The sequence below is a fragment of the Mesocricetus auratus genome, unplaced genomic scaffold (genome assembly GCF_017639785.1).
Source record: "Mesocricetus auratus isolate SY011 unplaced genomic scaffold, BCM_Maur_2.0 Super-Scaffold_4256, whole genome shotgun sequence".
Classification (NCBI taxonomy): Eukaryota; Metazoa; Chordata; class Mammalia; order Rodentia; family Cricetidae; genus Mesocricetus; species Mesocricetus auratus.
In genome coordinates, this window is record NW_024429182.1 from 22,282,342 (window position 1) to 22,297,216 (window position 14,875).

At 41.6% G+C, this 14,875-nt stretch overlaps 1 protein-coding gene across 4 annotated transcripts in view; it reads right to left on the reverse strand.

Annotated features, from left to right (window-relative positions):
• Plce1 (phospholipase C epsilon 1) overlaps positions 1-14,875 on the reverse strand; it is a 281,607-nt gene that overhangs the window by 38,366 nt on the left and 228,366 nt on the right. For all 4 annotated transcript variants that reach the window (XM_005063631.4, XM_040744913.1, XM_040744911.1 and 1 more), the window contains exons 12-18: positions 12,695-12,817; positions 12,470-12,606; positions 10,452-10,690; positions 9,047-9,108; positions 8,799-8,964; positions 2,856-2,963; positions 1,366-1,482 (exon numbers count right to left, since the gene is read on the reverse strand). In XM_005063631.4, coding sequence (XP_005063688.1) covers positions 1,366-1,482; positions 2,856-2,963; positions 8,799-8,964; positions 9,047-9,108; positions 10,452-10,690; positions 12,470-12,606; positions 12,695-12,817 — 952 coding nt within the window. The remainder of the gene's footprint in view (positions 1-1,365; positions 1,483-2,855; positions 2,964-8,798; positions 8,965-9,046; positions 9,109-10,451; positions 10,691-12,469; positions 12,607-12,694; positions 12,818-14,875) is intronic.

The window sequence follows — 14,875 nt, forward strand, 5'->3', positions numbered from 1 at the left end:
GAAAAGGAACTTCAGAAGAGGTTGTTTATTCTCCTGGCCATTTCCTGCAGGAAGGAAGGGATGTGTTCAGGGCAAGGGGGAAGACCTAGGTCAGTCTGTAGAGGGATCCAGCTGTGATGACTTAGGAAAATGTTCCAGAGTCTAATATATTAAAGAAGAAAGCAAGCAGGGATTTGATGAGCTGCTGTGCTTTTGCAAGTGAACAGAAGAGACGAGAAGCAACAGGGAGTATTTGCTTCAACCATGGATGAAGAATACATATCATTTTCACAAGGACTTATGAGCACTGGTCTCCCAAGAAGACTGTCTCTCTTAAGGAGACCATGGGCAGAGGGTAGACACAGGGTAATCGCTCAAGGCAAGGATAGAAAATATGACAATTTTTATTTTTAAATAAAAAAGAACAAAAAATTCCAAGTGCAGGCTAAGGCAATATGAAAAGCCAAAGTTTTGTTGATATATATATGTATATATATATATTATTTTTAAATTTAAATTTAAATTAGAAACAAGGTTGCTTCACATGTCAATTCCAGGTCCCTCTCCGTTTCCCTCCCCTCCTCCCGTGCCCTCCCACCAACCTCCCCCAATATCACCTCATTTCCTCAGGGAGGGTGAGGCCCTCCATGGGGGTGTCCATAGTCTGTCATTTCATCCAGGACAGGGCCTAGACCCTCCCCCAAGAGTTCAGGGTGAGAGTGCATCTCTTATTGTTGGATGGGAGTCCAAAGTCCATTTGTATACCCAGGATAAATACTGATCTACTACCCAAGGCTCAATAGATTACCTAGGCCTCCTCACTGACACCCACATTGGAGGACATTTCCATGTTAGTGCTCCCTCCTTTTGTGAAAATATTTCTACAAATACTTCTCTCTCTGGAGAAGGGGAGTGTCTTATGGAATATCCCTTCCTTAATCTGTCTGCATTCCATTTCCCTAGTATAAAGAAGCTTACTGTTAACACAGAAACTGTTCTGAACAGTCTAACTTGCTAACTTGGATCCCTAGAATACAATGTGAGTCACAAGATGTGTGACTTTCCCCAAAACAGCTTCTGTTTTTCCATGTACAACTACCAGGTGACATTTGGTATTACTCCTGTTAGTATCAGGTATTGGAGAACTGGTTTATCTCCTGAGGCTTCCTAGAAAGGGCCACAAGACCAGAAAACAATACATATCTTGAAAAGAGGGACTATCCTAGAACAAGCCTAAGCTTTCTGAGCAATGCCATTTTTTTTCAGATCTGTAAAACTCTAACAGACTGTGCTTCATGGCTAAAGTCCAGCTATGTTTGGCTCACATCTGCCCTGTATAGATACCACCAACAAGTGAAAGACAACAGTGTCTTAGATGAAACTCACCTTGAAAATTTCTGCCATTTTTCGTTGTTGAGGCAATGAACAGTGGTTCTCAATGGATATGATGATTGGCAAGTCAGAGGTGATGAAGGCACTGCGATCAATGGCTTCCACCACTTCCTGTAAGAGCCAAACAGCTGCTTAGAGTCAGGTGTCTGTTCGTGGTAGTCAATGGGCTGGTACCGAGCCCCAGAAAGCGTCTTAATTGTTGCATTCAGCAGATTTTGGACAAAAGTGGTTTTTATCTTTCCAAAAGTATAGTTATCTCTCTAGATCTGTGGGAGGTTAATTACAGAACCTCTGCAGATAGAAATCTATATGATGCTCAGATCTCATTAAAATGGCATGATATTGAAATACAATTTCCACAAATCTATCTTTCCATGTACTTCAAATAATTTCTATATACTTAGAATCCCCTGTATAATGTGAACACATTGTTTCAAAATAATAGAAAAATGTATACAAATTCATTACAGACACAATTTCACCTCACTTTTGGACCTATGGTTGTATGGCTGAGTTCAGGGATGCAGAACCCAAAGCTAAGGAGGGCCAAATGTGTTGGCAAACTAAGCAAGAGACTAGGCTATTTTGTATAAAGACATCAAACTATTCATATCGAGTCTTGTTCTCATACTACAAGGGACAGCTATCATTCTGTTGAATTGAAAAAAAAAAACCCAACAACTAGTATATCAAAAAAGAACACCTTAAGTAAAAGACATTGTTTTTGTTATTGCATATAATATAATGAAGCCTAAGATACTCTGAGATAGTTAATCCTGTAATATGGCACACACCATATCTTTTAATGTATGTCTGTAAACATAGTATTCACCAATATATAGTACAAGGGTTTTATGAATAATAAATTGAAAATGAGTTGAAAATACATTTTAGCTTCTACTCCATATAATCATATTCCTTCCCAGCCTTGCTATAGCTCAGAGAAAAATAATGTTAGGTAGCTTAAGACCCTCTGAGGGAGGAGTAACTGCATAGCTAAACTAATAAGCGGTGTAGCATACAAAATAATCCAATAAGGCCAGTCTTCCGGGACAATGGATCTTCCCAGGTGGAACGGGTCCTTATTACTTTCTAATGGTAATTACTTGACCATCTCCTGACATCGGGACATCTCCATGATACTTTCCTTTGTCAGCCCAAATAGCAGGATAAATGGCCTTTAATATCTCTAGGAAGAGAATGGTCTCTGTCTTTATTTATCATTATATCCTATGAAAATAAATAGCAACGAAATCACTATGTACTGACATGAGGTAACAGTTATCAAAATTTTAGTTGAAAAGGGATCTAATAAGAGTTCTTGATCAAATCCCAGAAAAGCAAACCTGTTCACACACCGACAGTACTGCAAACACTCTGAAGGGCTTCCAGATCTAGCACAAGAATCTCTGACTTAAGGTATGATTTGTCGAGTGAGTAACTTAATGAGGACAATGTCCCTGTGATCTGATGGGAAGCATTACCTTGAAGGGGATCTTGGTCGTCAGTGTATGTCCATGGTAAATAATGGGCATGCCATCATCTCCATCCCAGCAGTCCAGCTCTATGCTCCTGCATCCTTGCAAGAGGACCTGTGTGATCAATGAAGGAATCCACCCCAGATGAGCACCAGGAGATAAAGCTTCAAACTGAACCAAGCACACAGGTCACATCAGTCAACATTTGCCTTTATGTGTAAAGAAGCTGGATATTAAATAAAAAAACAGATAATTGACATTTTGGTCAAAGGTTCTAATTATTATGGGCTCAGGGATGGAAAGAACGAATCAATGTGAGAAGAGTGCCAGAAATGAAGATGGTTAGAAGGTAAAGTGGATGTAAGAACACGACATCTCTCTCTCTCTCTTTTTCTTTTCAAAAGTAACTTTCATTCATTGAAATGGAAGATCTTAAAATTAGAGGCCTTTCTGTGTTTTCCCACACTCAATCTCCCAGTCTTGTCCTGAGAGCTGCAACTGAACACCAGTTGCTGCCTTCCCTTTCCCCTGCCCACATCTTCTGTGGATCCCACCCCTTCTAACCTCCCTGCCCCGACTCGTGGCTGTTTCCTATTCCACAACTCCAGGAGGCACCCTCTGCTAAACCACAGGCCACCGGCAGACCTCCTTTCTCTCTGTTCCACCAGGTTCAACCCCCAGTCTCCTCCCTAGCACTGCAATAGAACACCAGCTGCAGCCTTCTCTTTCCCCTGCCCACATATCCTGTGGATCCCACAGACCATCTCCTCCTAACCTTCCTTCCCCAACGTGTTGCTTTGGCTTAGACCCTAACTCCAAGAGGCATTCCCTGCTAAGCCAAGGGCTGCTGTTCCCAGGGCAACAAGTAGGCTGAAATAGACCCACTCCTCTCCTGCTGCTGCAGAGATTCAATCCCCCCCAGTCATCTCCCCTAGCTCTGTAGCTTGAAACCTGCTGTGGTCTCCCTTTCTCTGTTCTGTCTCCAAGGGATCACAAACACTGTGATCCCTCCAACCTTCTTACCCCTACTCATCCAGTTACCCAGCTTTCCTGTGAACACACCCGCTAAAACAGGCATCACACTCTCTGAAAACCCAGAAGAGAAACAGAAACCAAGGAATAAAATACCTACCCAACAAAGACAAACTCAGAAATCAGCACCTAGACCTATAATCAGCCCAAACCCAGATGTCTAGATGTCAGCATAAAAACACAATCAATAATATCCAGGGAAATATGTCTCCACTATAGCACAGTTATCCTACTATACAGACCCTGGATATTCCAACAGAGCTGAAGCACAAGAAAAAGACCTTAAAACCAACTATATGAAGATGATAGAGGTCCTTAAAGACGAAATTAATAAATCCCTTAAAGAAAGCCAGGAAAATGTAGTGTAAGGAAATAAGTAAAACTGTTCAAGACCTGAAATTGGAAATAGAATTTAAAAAAATTCTCAAGCTGAGGGAGTTGTGGAAATGAAAAATTTAAGAGTTTAAACACAAACTACAGAGGGAAACTTCACCAATGGAAAATTAGAGATAGAAGAGAGAATCTCAGTTGTTAAAGATACGACAGAAGAAACGGATGAATTGTTCAAACAAAATTTGGGACACAATAAAAGGACCAAACCTAAGAATAATAAGTATAGAGGAAGGAGAAGAATCTAGCTCAAAGGCCCAGAAAATGTTTTCAATAAAATCATAGAAAAAATGTTTCTTAACCTAAAGAAGGTGATGCCAATAAAGGCACAAGAAATGTACAGAATGTAAAATATAATGGACCAGAAAAGGAAGTACCCTCGCCACATAATAATCAAAACACTAAACACACAAAACAAAGAAAGAATATTAAAAGCTGCAAGGGAGAAAGATCGAGTAATATCTAAACGCAAACATGTTAGAATTACACCTGATTGCTCAATGGTGACTCTAAAAGCCAGAAGGGTCTGGACAGATGTTCTTCAGACTTCAGAAATCCACAGATGCCAGCCAAGACTATTATACCCAGCAAAACTTTCAATCACCATAAATGGAAAAAATAAGATATTCCATGATAAAGTCAAATTTAAGCAATATTTATCTACAAATCTAGTCTTACAGAAGGTGCTAAAAGGAAAACTCGAATGTAAGGAGGCTAACTAATTACTACACACACAAAAATGCAGGAAATAAATAATCTCACATCACCAAAATCAAAAGAAAAGAAAAACACACACACACACACACACACACACACACACACACACACACCACCACCACCACCACCACCACCACCACCACCACCACCAACAACAACAAAATAACAGGAAACAACTATCAATGGTCATTGATATATCTCAATGTTAATGGTCTCAATTCACCAATACAATGACACAGACTAACAGAATGAATGTGAGAATAGGATATATCCTTCTGCTGCATCTGAGAAACTCACCTCAACATCAAAGACAGATATTAGCTCAGGATAAAGGATTATAAAAAGATATTCCAAGCAAATGGACCTAAGAAGCAAGCTGGTGCAGCTTTAATATATAACAAAATAGACTTCAAACTAAAACTAATCAGAAGAGATAGGGAAAGACATGGCATACTCATCAAAGGAAAAATCCACCAAGATGATAGCTCAATTCTTAACATCTAACACAATTTTTCACAGACTTTAAAAAGACAATTTTCAACTTCATATGGAAAAACAAAAAAAGCCAGGATAGCTAAGACAATCCCAAATAATAAAAGAACTTCCAGAAGCATCATCATCCCTGATTCCAAGCTGTACTACAGAGCTATATTAACAAAAACTACACGGCATTGACATAAGAACAGACGTGTTACACAATGGAATCCGGTCAAAGACCCAGATATAAATCCATACACTTAAGGACACCTGATTTTTGATAAAGGAGGCAGAAATATACAATGGAAAATTGAAAACATCTTCAACAAATGGTGGTGGTCTAACTAGATGTTGGCATATAGAAAAATGTATTTTCAAGTTCAAGTGGATCAAAGACCTCAACATAAGACCAGATACACTGAACCTGATATAAGAGAAAGAGGGGAATGGCCTTGAATGCATCAGCATAGGGGGCAACTTCCTGAACAGAACACCAGTAGCGCAGGCAATAATAACAATTAATAAATAGGATCCCATGAAACTGAAAGACTTCTTAAGACAAAGGATACTGTCAATCAGACAAAGCAGCAGACTACAGAATGGGAAAATATTTTTACTAACTCCTCATTCAATAGAGGATTGGTATCCAAACTCAAGAAACTAGATATCAAAAAAACCAGTCTAATTAAAAAAATGGAGTACAGACCTAAGCAAAGAATTCTTAACAAAGGAATCTCAAATGGCTGAGAAACACTTAAAGAAATGTTCAATGACTAAAATCCTTAGCCATCAAGGAAATACAAATTAAAACTACTTTGAGATTCTATCTATACCTGTCAGAATGGCTGAGTTCAACAACACAAGTGATAGTTCATGCTGGTGAGAATGTAGAGAAAGGGAACACTCCTCCATTCTAGTGGGAGTACAAACTTGTATAGTCACTATGGAAATCTATTTGGCAGTTCCTCAGAAAGTTGGGAAGACCCAGCTATATTATTCTTGGGAGTACACCCAAAGGATGCTTCATCCTACCACACAGACATGTTCATTGCTGCTCTATTAATAATAGCCAGAAACTGAAAACAATCTAGATGTCCCTCAACACAAGAATGGATAAAGAAATCGTGGTACATTTACACAGTGGAGTATTACATAGTTGTTAAAAATGACATCGTGAAATCTGCAGGCAAATGGATAGAACTAGAAAAAATCCTGAGTGAGGTCACTCAGACACAGAAAGACAAATATGGTATGTGTTCACTCATAAGTGGATATTAGCTGTCAAGTAAATGATGATCAAGTTATAATCCACAGACCCAGAAGGGATCAAAGAGGGATGCAGGAATCTTCCTGGGAGGGGGGGAAGTAGAATAGATTTTGCAGGTGGACTTGGGACAGGTGAGGACAGGAGCCAGGGATCATGTGATAGGGGGAGATGGAGTGGAGGGAAAGAGATGGGTGGAATTGAGGGGGATCCTGGGGGCTGTTGTGGAAACCTAGTGCAGTGGAAACTTCTTGGGATTTATGCAGGTGATCCTAACGGGGGGGGGGGGGGAGGGTTTAACAATGGGAGGAGGAAAACAGGCATTGTTTTTGTTTTCTATCAGCACAGTGGAGAAACTGTGGGCAGTGACTGAGAGCAAACGCAGAGGCAGAGAGAGGGCTCTGCACATGGTCTAATTACATCTGCAAGTCTATGTGAGGCCTTAGTGCCTGGTTTGGAAAATGAGATAACCTCTGTTTCGGGTGGAATATTAAGTCAAACATGAATTGGATTCATTGATATGCTCAGAAATTGTCCATGATTGTTTTCCTGTGAGGGATAAACTCACAGTCATAGAAACACACACATACACACACACACACACCTATGAATATGTGTATGTACATATAAAATATAGACAGCATTTTAGAAACAAAGATATACATATTTCCTACAGAACAATGGATTTTAAACTTTTACAATTTACATTTATCTTTTTATTTAGTTATTTTGTGTGTGCATGCTATGAATGTCATGGCATGTATGGAGGTCAGAGGACAACTTGCAGTCTTCTACAATGTGGGCTCCAGGGTCTGAACTCTGTCATCGGGTTTGGTGGCAAGTGTCTTAACTCACTGAGCCATCTCACAAAAAATGCGGTTCCACAAACATTTTTTGACTTCGGAGCTCTTTGTGCAAACAAATAGCCAGCCTGTGAGGCACGTAAAAGAGTGGCCAGTAGTCTGTTAGCAGAACTGTGCCAGGACACAGCGCCTCCTAGCTGTGGCTTTTTTCATCTCAGTATAAGCAGCTGTGGGCCCTTGACAGAGCCCTACACTGAAAATTACTACTCTAAGAACACATTTTCACTTCATTATAAAGATTCCTTAGACTTCAGGGATTAAAACACTCTCTCTGCCAAACAAACTTGGGGGAAAAAACTATGTCATAGTCTACCGTGAATACTGGACCAATCAATCTGGAGAGCAGGGGATCTCACTGGCGCTGGGGTTGTGTGAGTACAATATAATTACAGTTTTCAAACTTGAACCCACAAGCACTGAATCACACTTACACACTTACATTCTCTGTATCAAACTTGAACCTACAAGCACTGAATCATTCCCTGCACCTAACCTGACTCTTTCCTGCTCTCTGGGAGGAGCTGAGAAAATCAGACATCAGAGGAGGAAGCTGCAGACAGTGAAACGCAGACAGGCACGTAAGTGACTGAGAGCTGGCTGGTCAGGTCAAAGGATGCGCCTTTCCCAGTCCACAGAGCCCACTGTTTCCCAGAGCGTTCCCATGCATTGCAGCCTGGAGGAAAGTGCCTCCAGTCTGTGCAGCTTTTTCTTTAGCTCGTTGCCATAGGGATGGATTGACTGTCTAACAAATTGCGAAGCAAAGCAAAACAAACAACATTTTGGGATTAGCTTTGTAAGAAAGTTGCATTTCTACTATGCTTTCCCACCACAATATATGGATTTATTTAGCATTTAGTGAAATGATTGGATAGCTTTCCCATGGGAAAATTTAATTTTAGTAGGAGTAGATCCGACTAAGATCTAAAAGCTGTGAGTCTCAAACAAACGCTTTCTTCTTTCTTTGCCTACTATGAAGGGTAAGATAAACAGAGGGGAAAACAAACAAACAAACAAATGGGGGTGGGAAGAAGCAAAGAGAACAACCGCTGTGTGAATTCCCTGTGTTCCCACACATGATGGCTTCTTATATTTCCACATCACAGTTTACAAGCTCTTCAGAGGAGCCTGGGGTCAGGTCTTTGTAATTTGGGGGCTACATACTAAGAAAGCTTCATGCAAGCCACACTCAGTCAGCATTCTCCGTACCTGGCTGTACAGCTCCACGGAGGATTCTCCCTTGAGCTGATGGCCTGTGAGGTAGGTATTGTGTGAAGATTCAATATAGTAGTAGGAGAGGGGTAGCTGCAGTTCTCTCTTGTTCTCTTGTGACTCATCATTTTTGGAGGCGAAATTATCTTTATCCATCAGAAACCTGGGTGAAACACACTTTCTTAGGGCTGCATCAGAGCAATGCGCACTCTCAAGTCACGTGCAAAGAGGATCTGAAGTGTTACCTTGCAAACCCTTCAAACGACATTAGGCCCTGATGACACATACTGACGCTAGGCTCGAATTTCTGCAAGGGATTAAAAAAAGGCATTTCTTTTTAGGGTAAAGAAAGCTAGGAAGGGGGAAATAACATCACATCATTTTTAAAAAAGCTGTTCTGTTTTCATTAGGAAACGCCTAAACCAAATATTTGAATTAATTTAGTTATGTAGTGGTAAGATGTAGTTTTTAGCTCAAAAGAAAATATTTATTATATGTGAGTTTATTATACCAAGCATATTTACTTAAGAGAAAAAAAAAGGAGCAAGAGAAAAGAATAAGGCTGTTTTATTTGAAAACTCCGAGCGTTATTGAGGTGAAGATGAGGATAACGGCAACTACCTTCCAGCAGTGGGCTGGGGGGTGAGCTGATTCTCTAGGCACACCCCTACCAAACTTTCAACTGAGTCACAGTGGACCCCCACATTTTTAGCAGTTAAATCTGAAGGCTACCCAGCTACTCCACGGATTCCCAATCAGGCGATTAATCCCATTCTGCTGCATATGACTCTGCCACAGTGAAGTTTCACTCCCTATAGCTGCCCTTTAAACAGTTTCCTCCTCTTGCCTGGGATGCTCAGGCAGTTTCCATCATTCACCAGTCTCCACCCTTCATCAGCACGATTTAGTCCCAAATGGGCTCACGGTGACCCCTTCAAGCATAAATCATGCACCCTCCTGCTTCAAATTTCCCCAAGCTTCCTGTTTCACACAGACAACCCCCATCCGTCCTGTGTTCAAAAAGTCCTAGATGAGCTGGTCTTTGGATACCTGCCTGAAATCGCATTTGCCAGTCCTGCCTGGCTCCGATTACGCTTGCTTTTTGGATGCTCCTCATAAATTCCCAGCTCGATCCTGCCCCAGGGTTTGAGCTAGCTCCTTATGCTTCTCTGAGAATCCTCTTCCCTCAGAACTTCAAATGACTCAGCCCCAATGCCCCTCTCCAGCTCAGCCTTCCCGTTATCACTACCCTGCTCAATTCTTAGAAACCACTCATCCGTGAACGTGTTTGTTGTTTGCCCACACCCCAGGATGCAAGTGGCACAGGAGAATGAAACTTTATGCAGTAATATATGCCAGCTCTTGGAACACAGATTGCAGAGTAGGAATAGGTGTTAAATGACAGACTCAAAATATAGACTGTTGCATGTGTTAGAACAGCAAGAAGAAATGGGGCACAAATTCTTTTAGTTGCCATTGGGTTGGGATCTATGTTAATTACATGATAAATAAGAACATCTATGGACTTGGCATTAAAAGAAGCTCTATTTGGACCCCAGATAATGAAGGCTTCGGGAAGACGTATAAACAGAACAAAATGCTTTGCGTCAAATTATCAGATCAGTCAGAGGCATGCCGTACACGTGATACCTGGATGATGCTGAGAATTTCATCATACGTGCAGTGTTCTCCTTGGCAATTCACCAGGAAGTCATTGAGCTGGAGTATGCCGACCCCGAATATGCCCAGGGATGTGCTCTCAATCCCAGTGCCATTAGTCACAATGCTCGCCGCTGCAATAGCATCCGATATCTGCCTCTGGTTGTCAGAAAGTTGCTGTTTGCTCTTAATGAACAGCCCCAAGTCTGAGACGTTTCTGGTTAGCAAATCTGAAACACAGTCACCCATAGCAATGGATTGTCCAGAAGCCTTTTGACTGAGTTCATCTGGAGATAATGGTGTTATGGAGTCAATGCCCTGGAAAATTCTAATCTGTTTAAGTAAGGTGCCAAAGTCAGTGTGTACTGTTGGCTTCCCACAGTAGAGGGAAAAACAAAATGGATCAATAAATAAACAAAAGAATCTAGGGGCTGGAAAGATGCTCAGCCTAGAACTCATTCTGTAGAGTAGGCTGGCCTCAAACTCACAGAGACCCATTTGCTTTTGACTCCTGAGTGCTGGGATTAAAGGTGTGCACCATCTCATCTAGACAAAATTTAGATTTAAAAAAGATTTTAAAACACACATATGTGTATGTGTGTTTGTGAGTGGGTATATACAGGCGAGGGCAAGTGCCCTTGGAGGCTAGGGTGTCAGAACCCCTAGACCTAGAGTTACATATGGTTGTGAACCACCCATTCTGAGTTTTGGATACTGAACTTGGGTCCTCTGGGAGGTCAGCAATATTTTCAACTCTGAGCCATCTCTCTGGCCCAGGTTTTTTGTTTGTTTGTTTGTTTTGAGAATAACTGCTTCTGAGCTTTCCTTTTGGTAGAGAACCAAGAAACATATTGCTACAGTTTTTCTGTATTTTTAAATTTGTAATTAGGAACATCTATATATAGACTTTGCATCAATACTATCTTAAAATTAATTTTGGTAATAGCAACTTTTGGACAACAAATATATGTAGAAGAATAAAAAATGAAATTCATTTTGGTAAATGATCAAATAGCATAGTTGGACACTATGTAAAGGGTACGTTTGTTTCAGCAAGAAGCCATCACACTGTCATTTTACATTTGGGGAGACAATGTGGCAATTTCTTACAGGGCAAAATGGAGGCTTACCATACAATCTAGCACTCTTAGGTATTTAGCCAAAAGGTTATAAAACATATTGACATAAAATCATGCATACATGGACTCCAGCCAGACAGCTGGGGAACCAGCATAGGACCGAAACCCCTGGATGTGGGTGTCAGTTATGAGGCCTGGGCAGTTTATGGGGTCTCTGGTGGTGGAACAGTATTTATCACTAACGCACAAATGGACTTTGGGAGCGCATTCCCCCATAGAGGGATACTCACTGTCTCAGCCTAGATACATGGGGGAGGCCCTGCCCCAAATGACTTGACAGATTTTGATGATCCCCCATGGAAGGCCACACTCTCTTTTGTGCTTATAGTTCTGTCAAGAATTTAGGAGAAAAATAATAATAGGCTTAATAATTCATGGGTGACTAACACGGTATAAGAGGGATAGAAGGAGACATTCTGGTTAACAAAGAAGGAAAAACATTCTTCCCCTTCTGACAGGAACATTTTGCTGAGGTGGCCAAAGACTCCCCTTGACAAAGGACAGGCAATCACTGCCTGGGCCTGAGCAAGCAATTAACTATGGGTAGGATAGACACTGGTGTTTCTCAGTTAAGACACAGTCCCATCCTTGTGGACATTTGGGAATGGTTGGGAAAGGAGCAAGGTTGTCAGGGTGACTGAAAGCATTAAACACCCCAGTTTTGACTAAGTGCCAAAAGAACCATGTGACAATGGATTTCCGGCAGCACCTGCCAACCCCTCAGTACCAAGTGGGCTTGAAGACCATTCTCAAGTGTTTCAAAAAGCAGTACACCATAGGTAACAGGCTGATCATTTGTGTGGCTGGATCTCCCACCTTGGTTTTTGGAGAGAAAGCTCCCAAAGGAAAGTCTTAAAATGTTAAACCAACCTAGGTCTGGCTGAAAGTCACTGGCGTTTTCTTCAATGGTCAGGTTGGTGTACAGGGGGGCTGACTCAGAGGCAGACCGATTGCAGGGCACAGAGTAGATATCGAAGATGTCCTTCAGGTCCTTGCGGCTCCTTACGCTGAGGGAGGAGTGGGAAACATCTCCCATTTAGAGCTGTCACCCAATTGTGGGCCTGACAAAAAGTAAGAAGAAAGCCCGTGTCCTACCTGAACGACTTGAACAGCTCGACAAACTCAATGAAGCTCATGTTACTGTCCGAAACCATGAAGCTCTGGAAGCCCTTCATCCCTCCTTTGATCCGCCCATGCCAGCTGCTGCTGCTCCAGGCACTGCAGGGAAACACGGCCGTCACTGGCAAATGCACACCCGAGTCACTGTGCTCAACAGTCTCTGATGACAGTCTGAGCACAAAGGGAAGCGATGCTATATCCCGACTCTCTTTATTTCCCTTACCAACATCATGTCACAGGGAAAACATATGTACTGGTAACCGTCTTTCTAGTTTACTCAACTGGGACAAAACCCTGGAGCTAATATTTCTTCACTAACAGAATAGCTCTTTAGAAACACAAATTGATAAATCAGGGGATCTCATATTTCAGTGTATCTGAAGAAAAGTCATATCCAAAAAAATTTCCTCAAGTAATCCCTCATTCACAATCTATGTGAAATAGTTCATGTTCTTTTCTGTGTTCTAAATGATGGAAACATCCAGGAGGCAAGTTTCAAATGCGTCAGTGACTTTCTTTTCCTTTTTAACCAGGTCTTCAATGAAAACAGGGAAGAGCTTTTAATATCAGTGGAAAATGTGAGTCAGAAAAATACTAAGAATGGAAAGAAGCCAACCCTGCCTTAGAGCCCATCTGCACCTACCGAGGCTACATCCATTCACCATAAAAACATCGCTGCTCTCAGGCAAACATTCAATCTGGCCATTTCACTACACTTTTTATTTTCTATGTGGATTACTCAAAGTAGTAGAAGAAATGTTTTGCCTATGACTTTCAGTCAAATCAATTAGCAGGGTATTTCTTTTCTTCTTTTTTTCTTTTGAGAAAGGCTTGGATCTCTTTTGGAGGGTGACAGCAGGGGGGGGTATTTCAAGTGTTAGTTTATAAGAAAGTACAAAGGAGTAGTCAGTCTACTTTCAATTCTGCTACCAGTGTTGCCTCACTGAAAATTATTTAGTGTTACCATCTGATAGTCACCTCTCTGGATGGGAGAGCACCACAAATGGATGGATTTAAGCTGTGTGTGATGTGTGCAACTTAGGTCAAGTTCAGGAAGACATGCATAGTTCTTTATCATTGAAACACGCTGCATTTACACAGGTGAATCCCCTCTCTTTTCCAGTTGCACCCTTGGCTGTGGGACTGACTGTCTCTCTGGCTCAAGGGGCTCAGTCTTTCTCTGTCCTGTGGGGTTCAGGCTGGTGTTACTCCTGTATTCCTTCCTTCCATCCTGGAACCTGCCCTGCCCCCTGGGGCTGAGCCTTTGACCTTAGATCTGGCATGTTAGTTTCCCCTCCATCACTCTCTTCTGCTTTCCCCCTGGTCACATGTGACCTACATAAAAGGCAAACACACTTAATCCAGGTGGTTCGTCTATTTCATATACCTGGGTTCCCAAATGGGCTGAAAACATAAAGGATTCCGACTATTTTCAGTTTTATTATAAATCTGAGAGTTGTTCAGCCTTTGGCTCATCTTTACCAGTCGTGGGACTGAATGCACAAAGACTAAAGTGCAAGTTTGTCACTCCCAGTGTGAGGGAATTCGTCCCTTGAAAAGATAGTTTACTATAGATTTTTTATCAATAGTAAGGAGAAAGCTGATGAGAGCAATTACACGGGTGTGTCTGTATGTGTGTGCATGTGAGTAATGTGTGCCATGTGTGTCTGTATGTGTGTGCATGTGAGTAGTGTGTGCCGGGTGTGTCTATATGTGTGTGCATGTGAGTAGTGTGTGCTGAACATTTCCAAGGTCAATGTCTGTCTGCTGAGACCCATCTCTCTGTGGCACCCTGAACCAGACCTGCTTTACATTGGCTCTGCGTGGATCTTCTACATTTCTTTAGCTGTTGTGGAGGGAGTGGCATTCTGGTTCCCTTTGGTGGCTTTTTACTTTTTTATTACTTCTGTTTCTAAGATGTAGACTTTTTGTTTGTTTTTGAGACAGGATCCCACTATGCAACCTGGGCAGGCCTGGAACTAGCTATGTAGACTTGACCAGCCTCCAATTCATAGAGATTCTCCTACCTCTCAAGTGCTATCATTGACCAGCAAAGGCAGAGGTTTTTTTTTTTTTTAAAGTCTGTGATCCTTACAACATCATTTGCAACAATCCCAGCTTTGGATAATGATATCCAACGTGTTGCAATACTTTAAT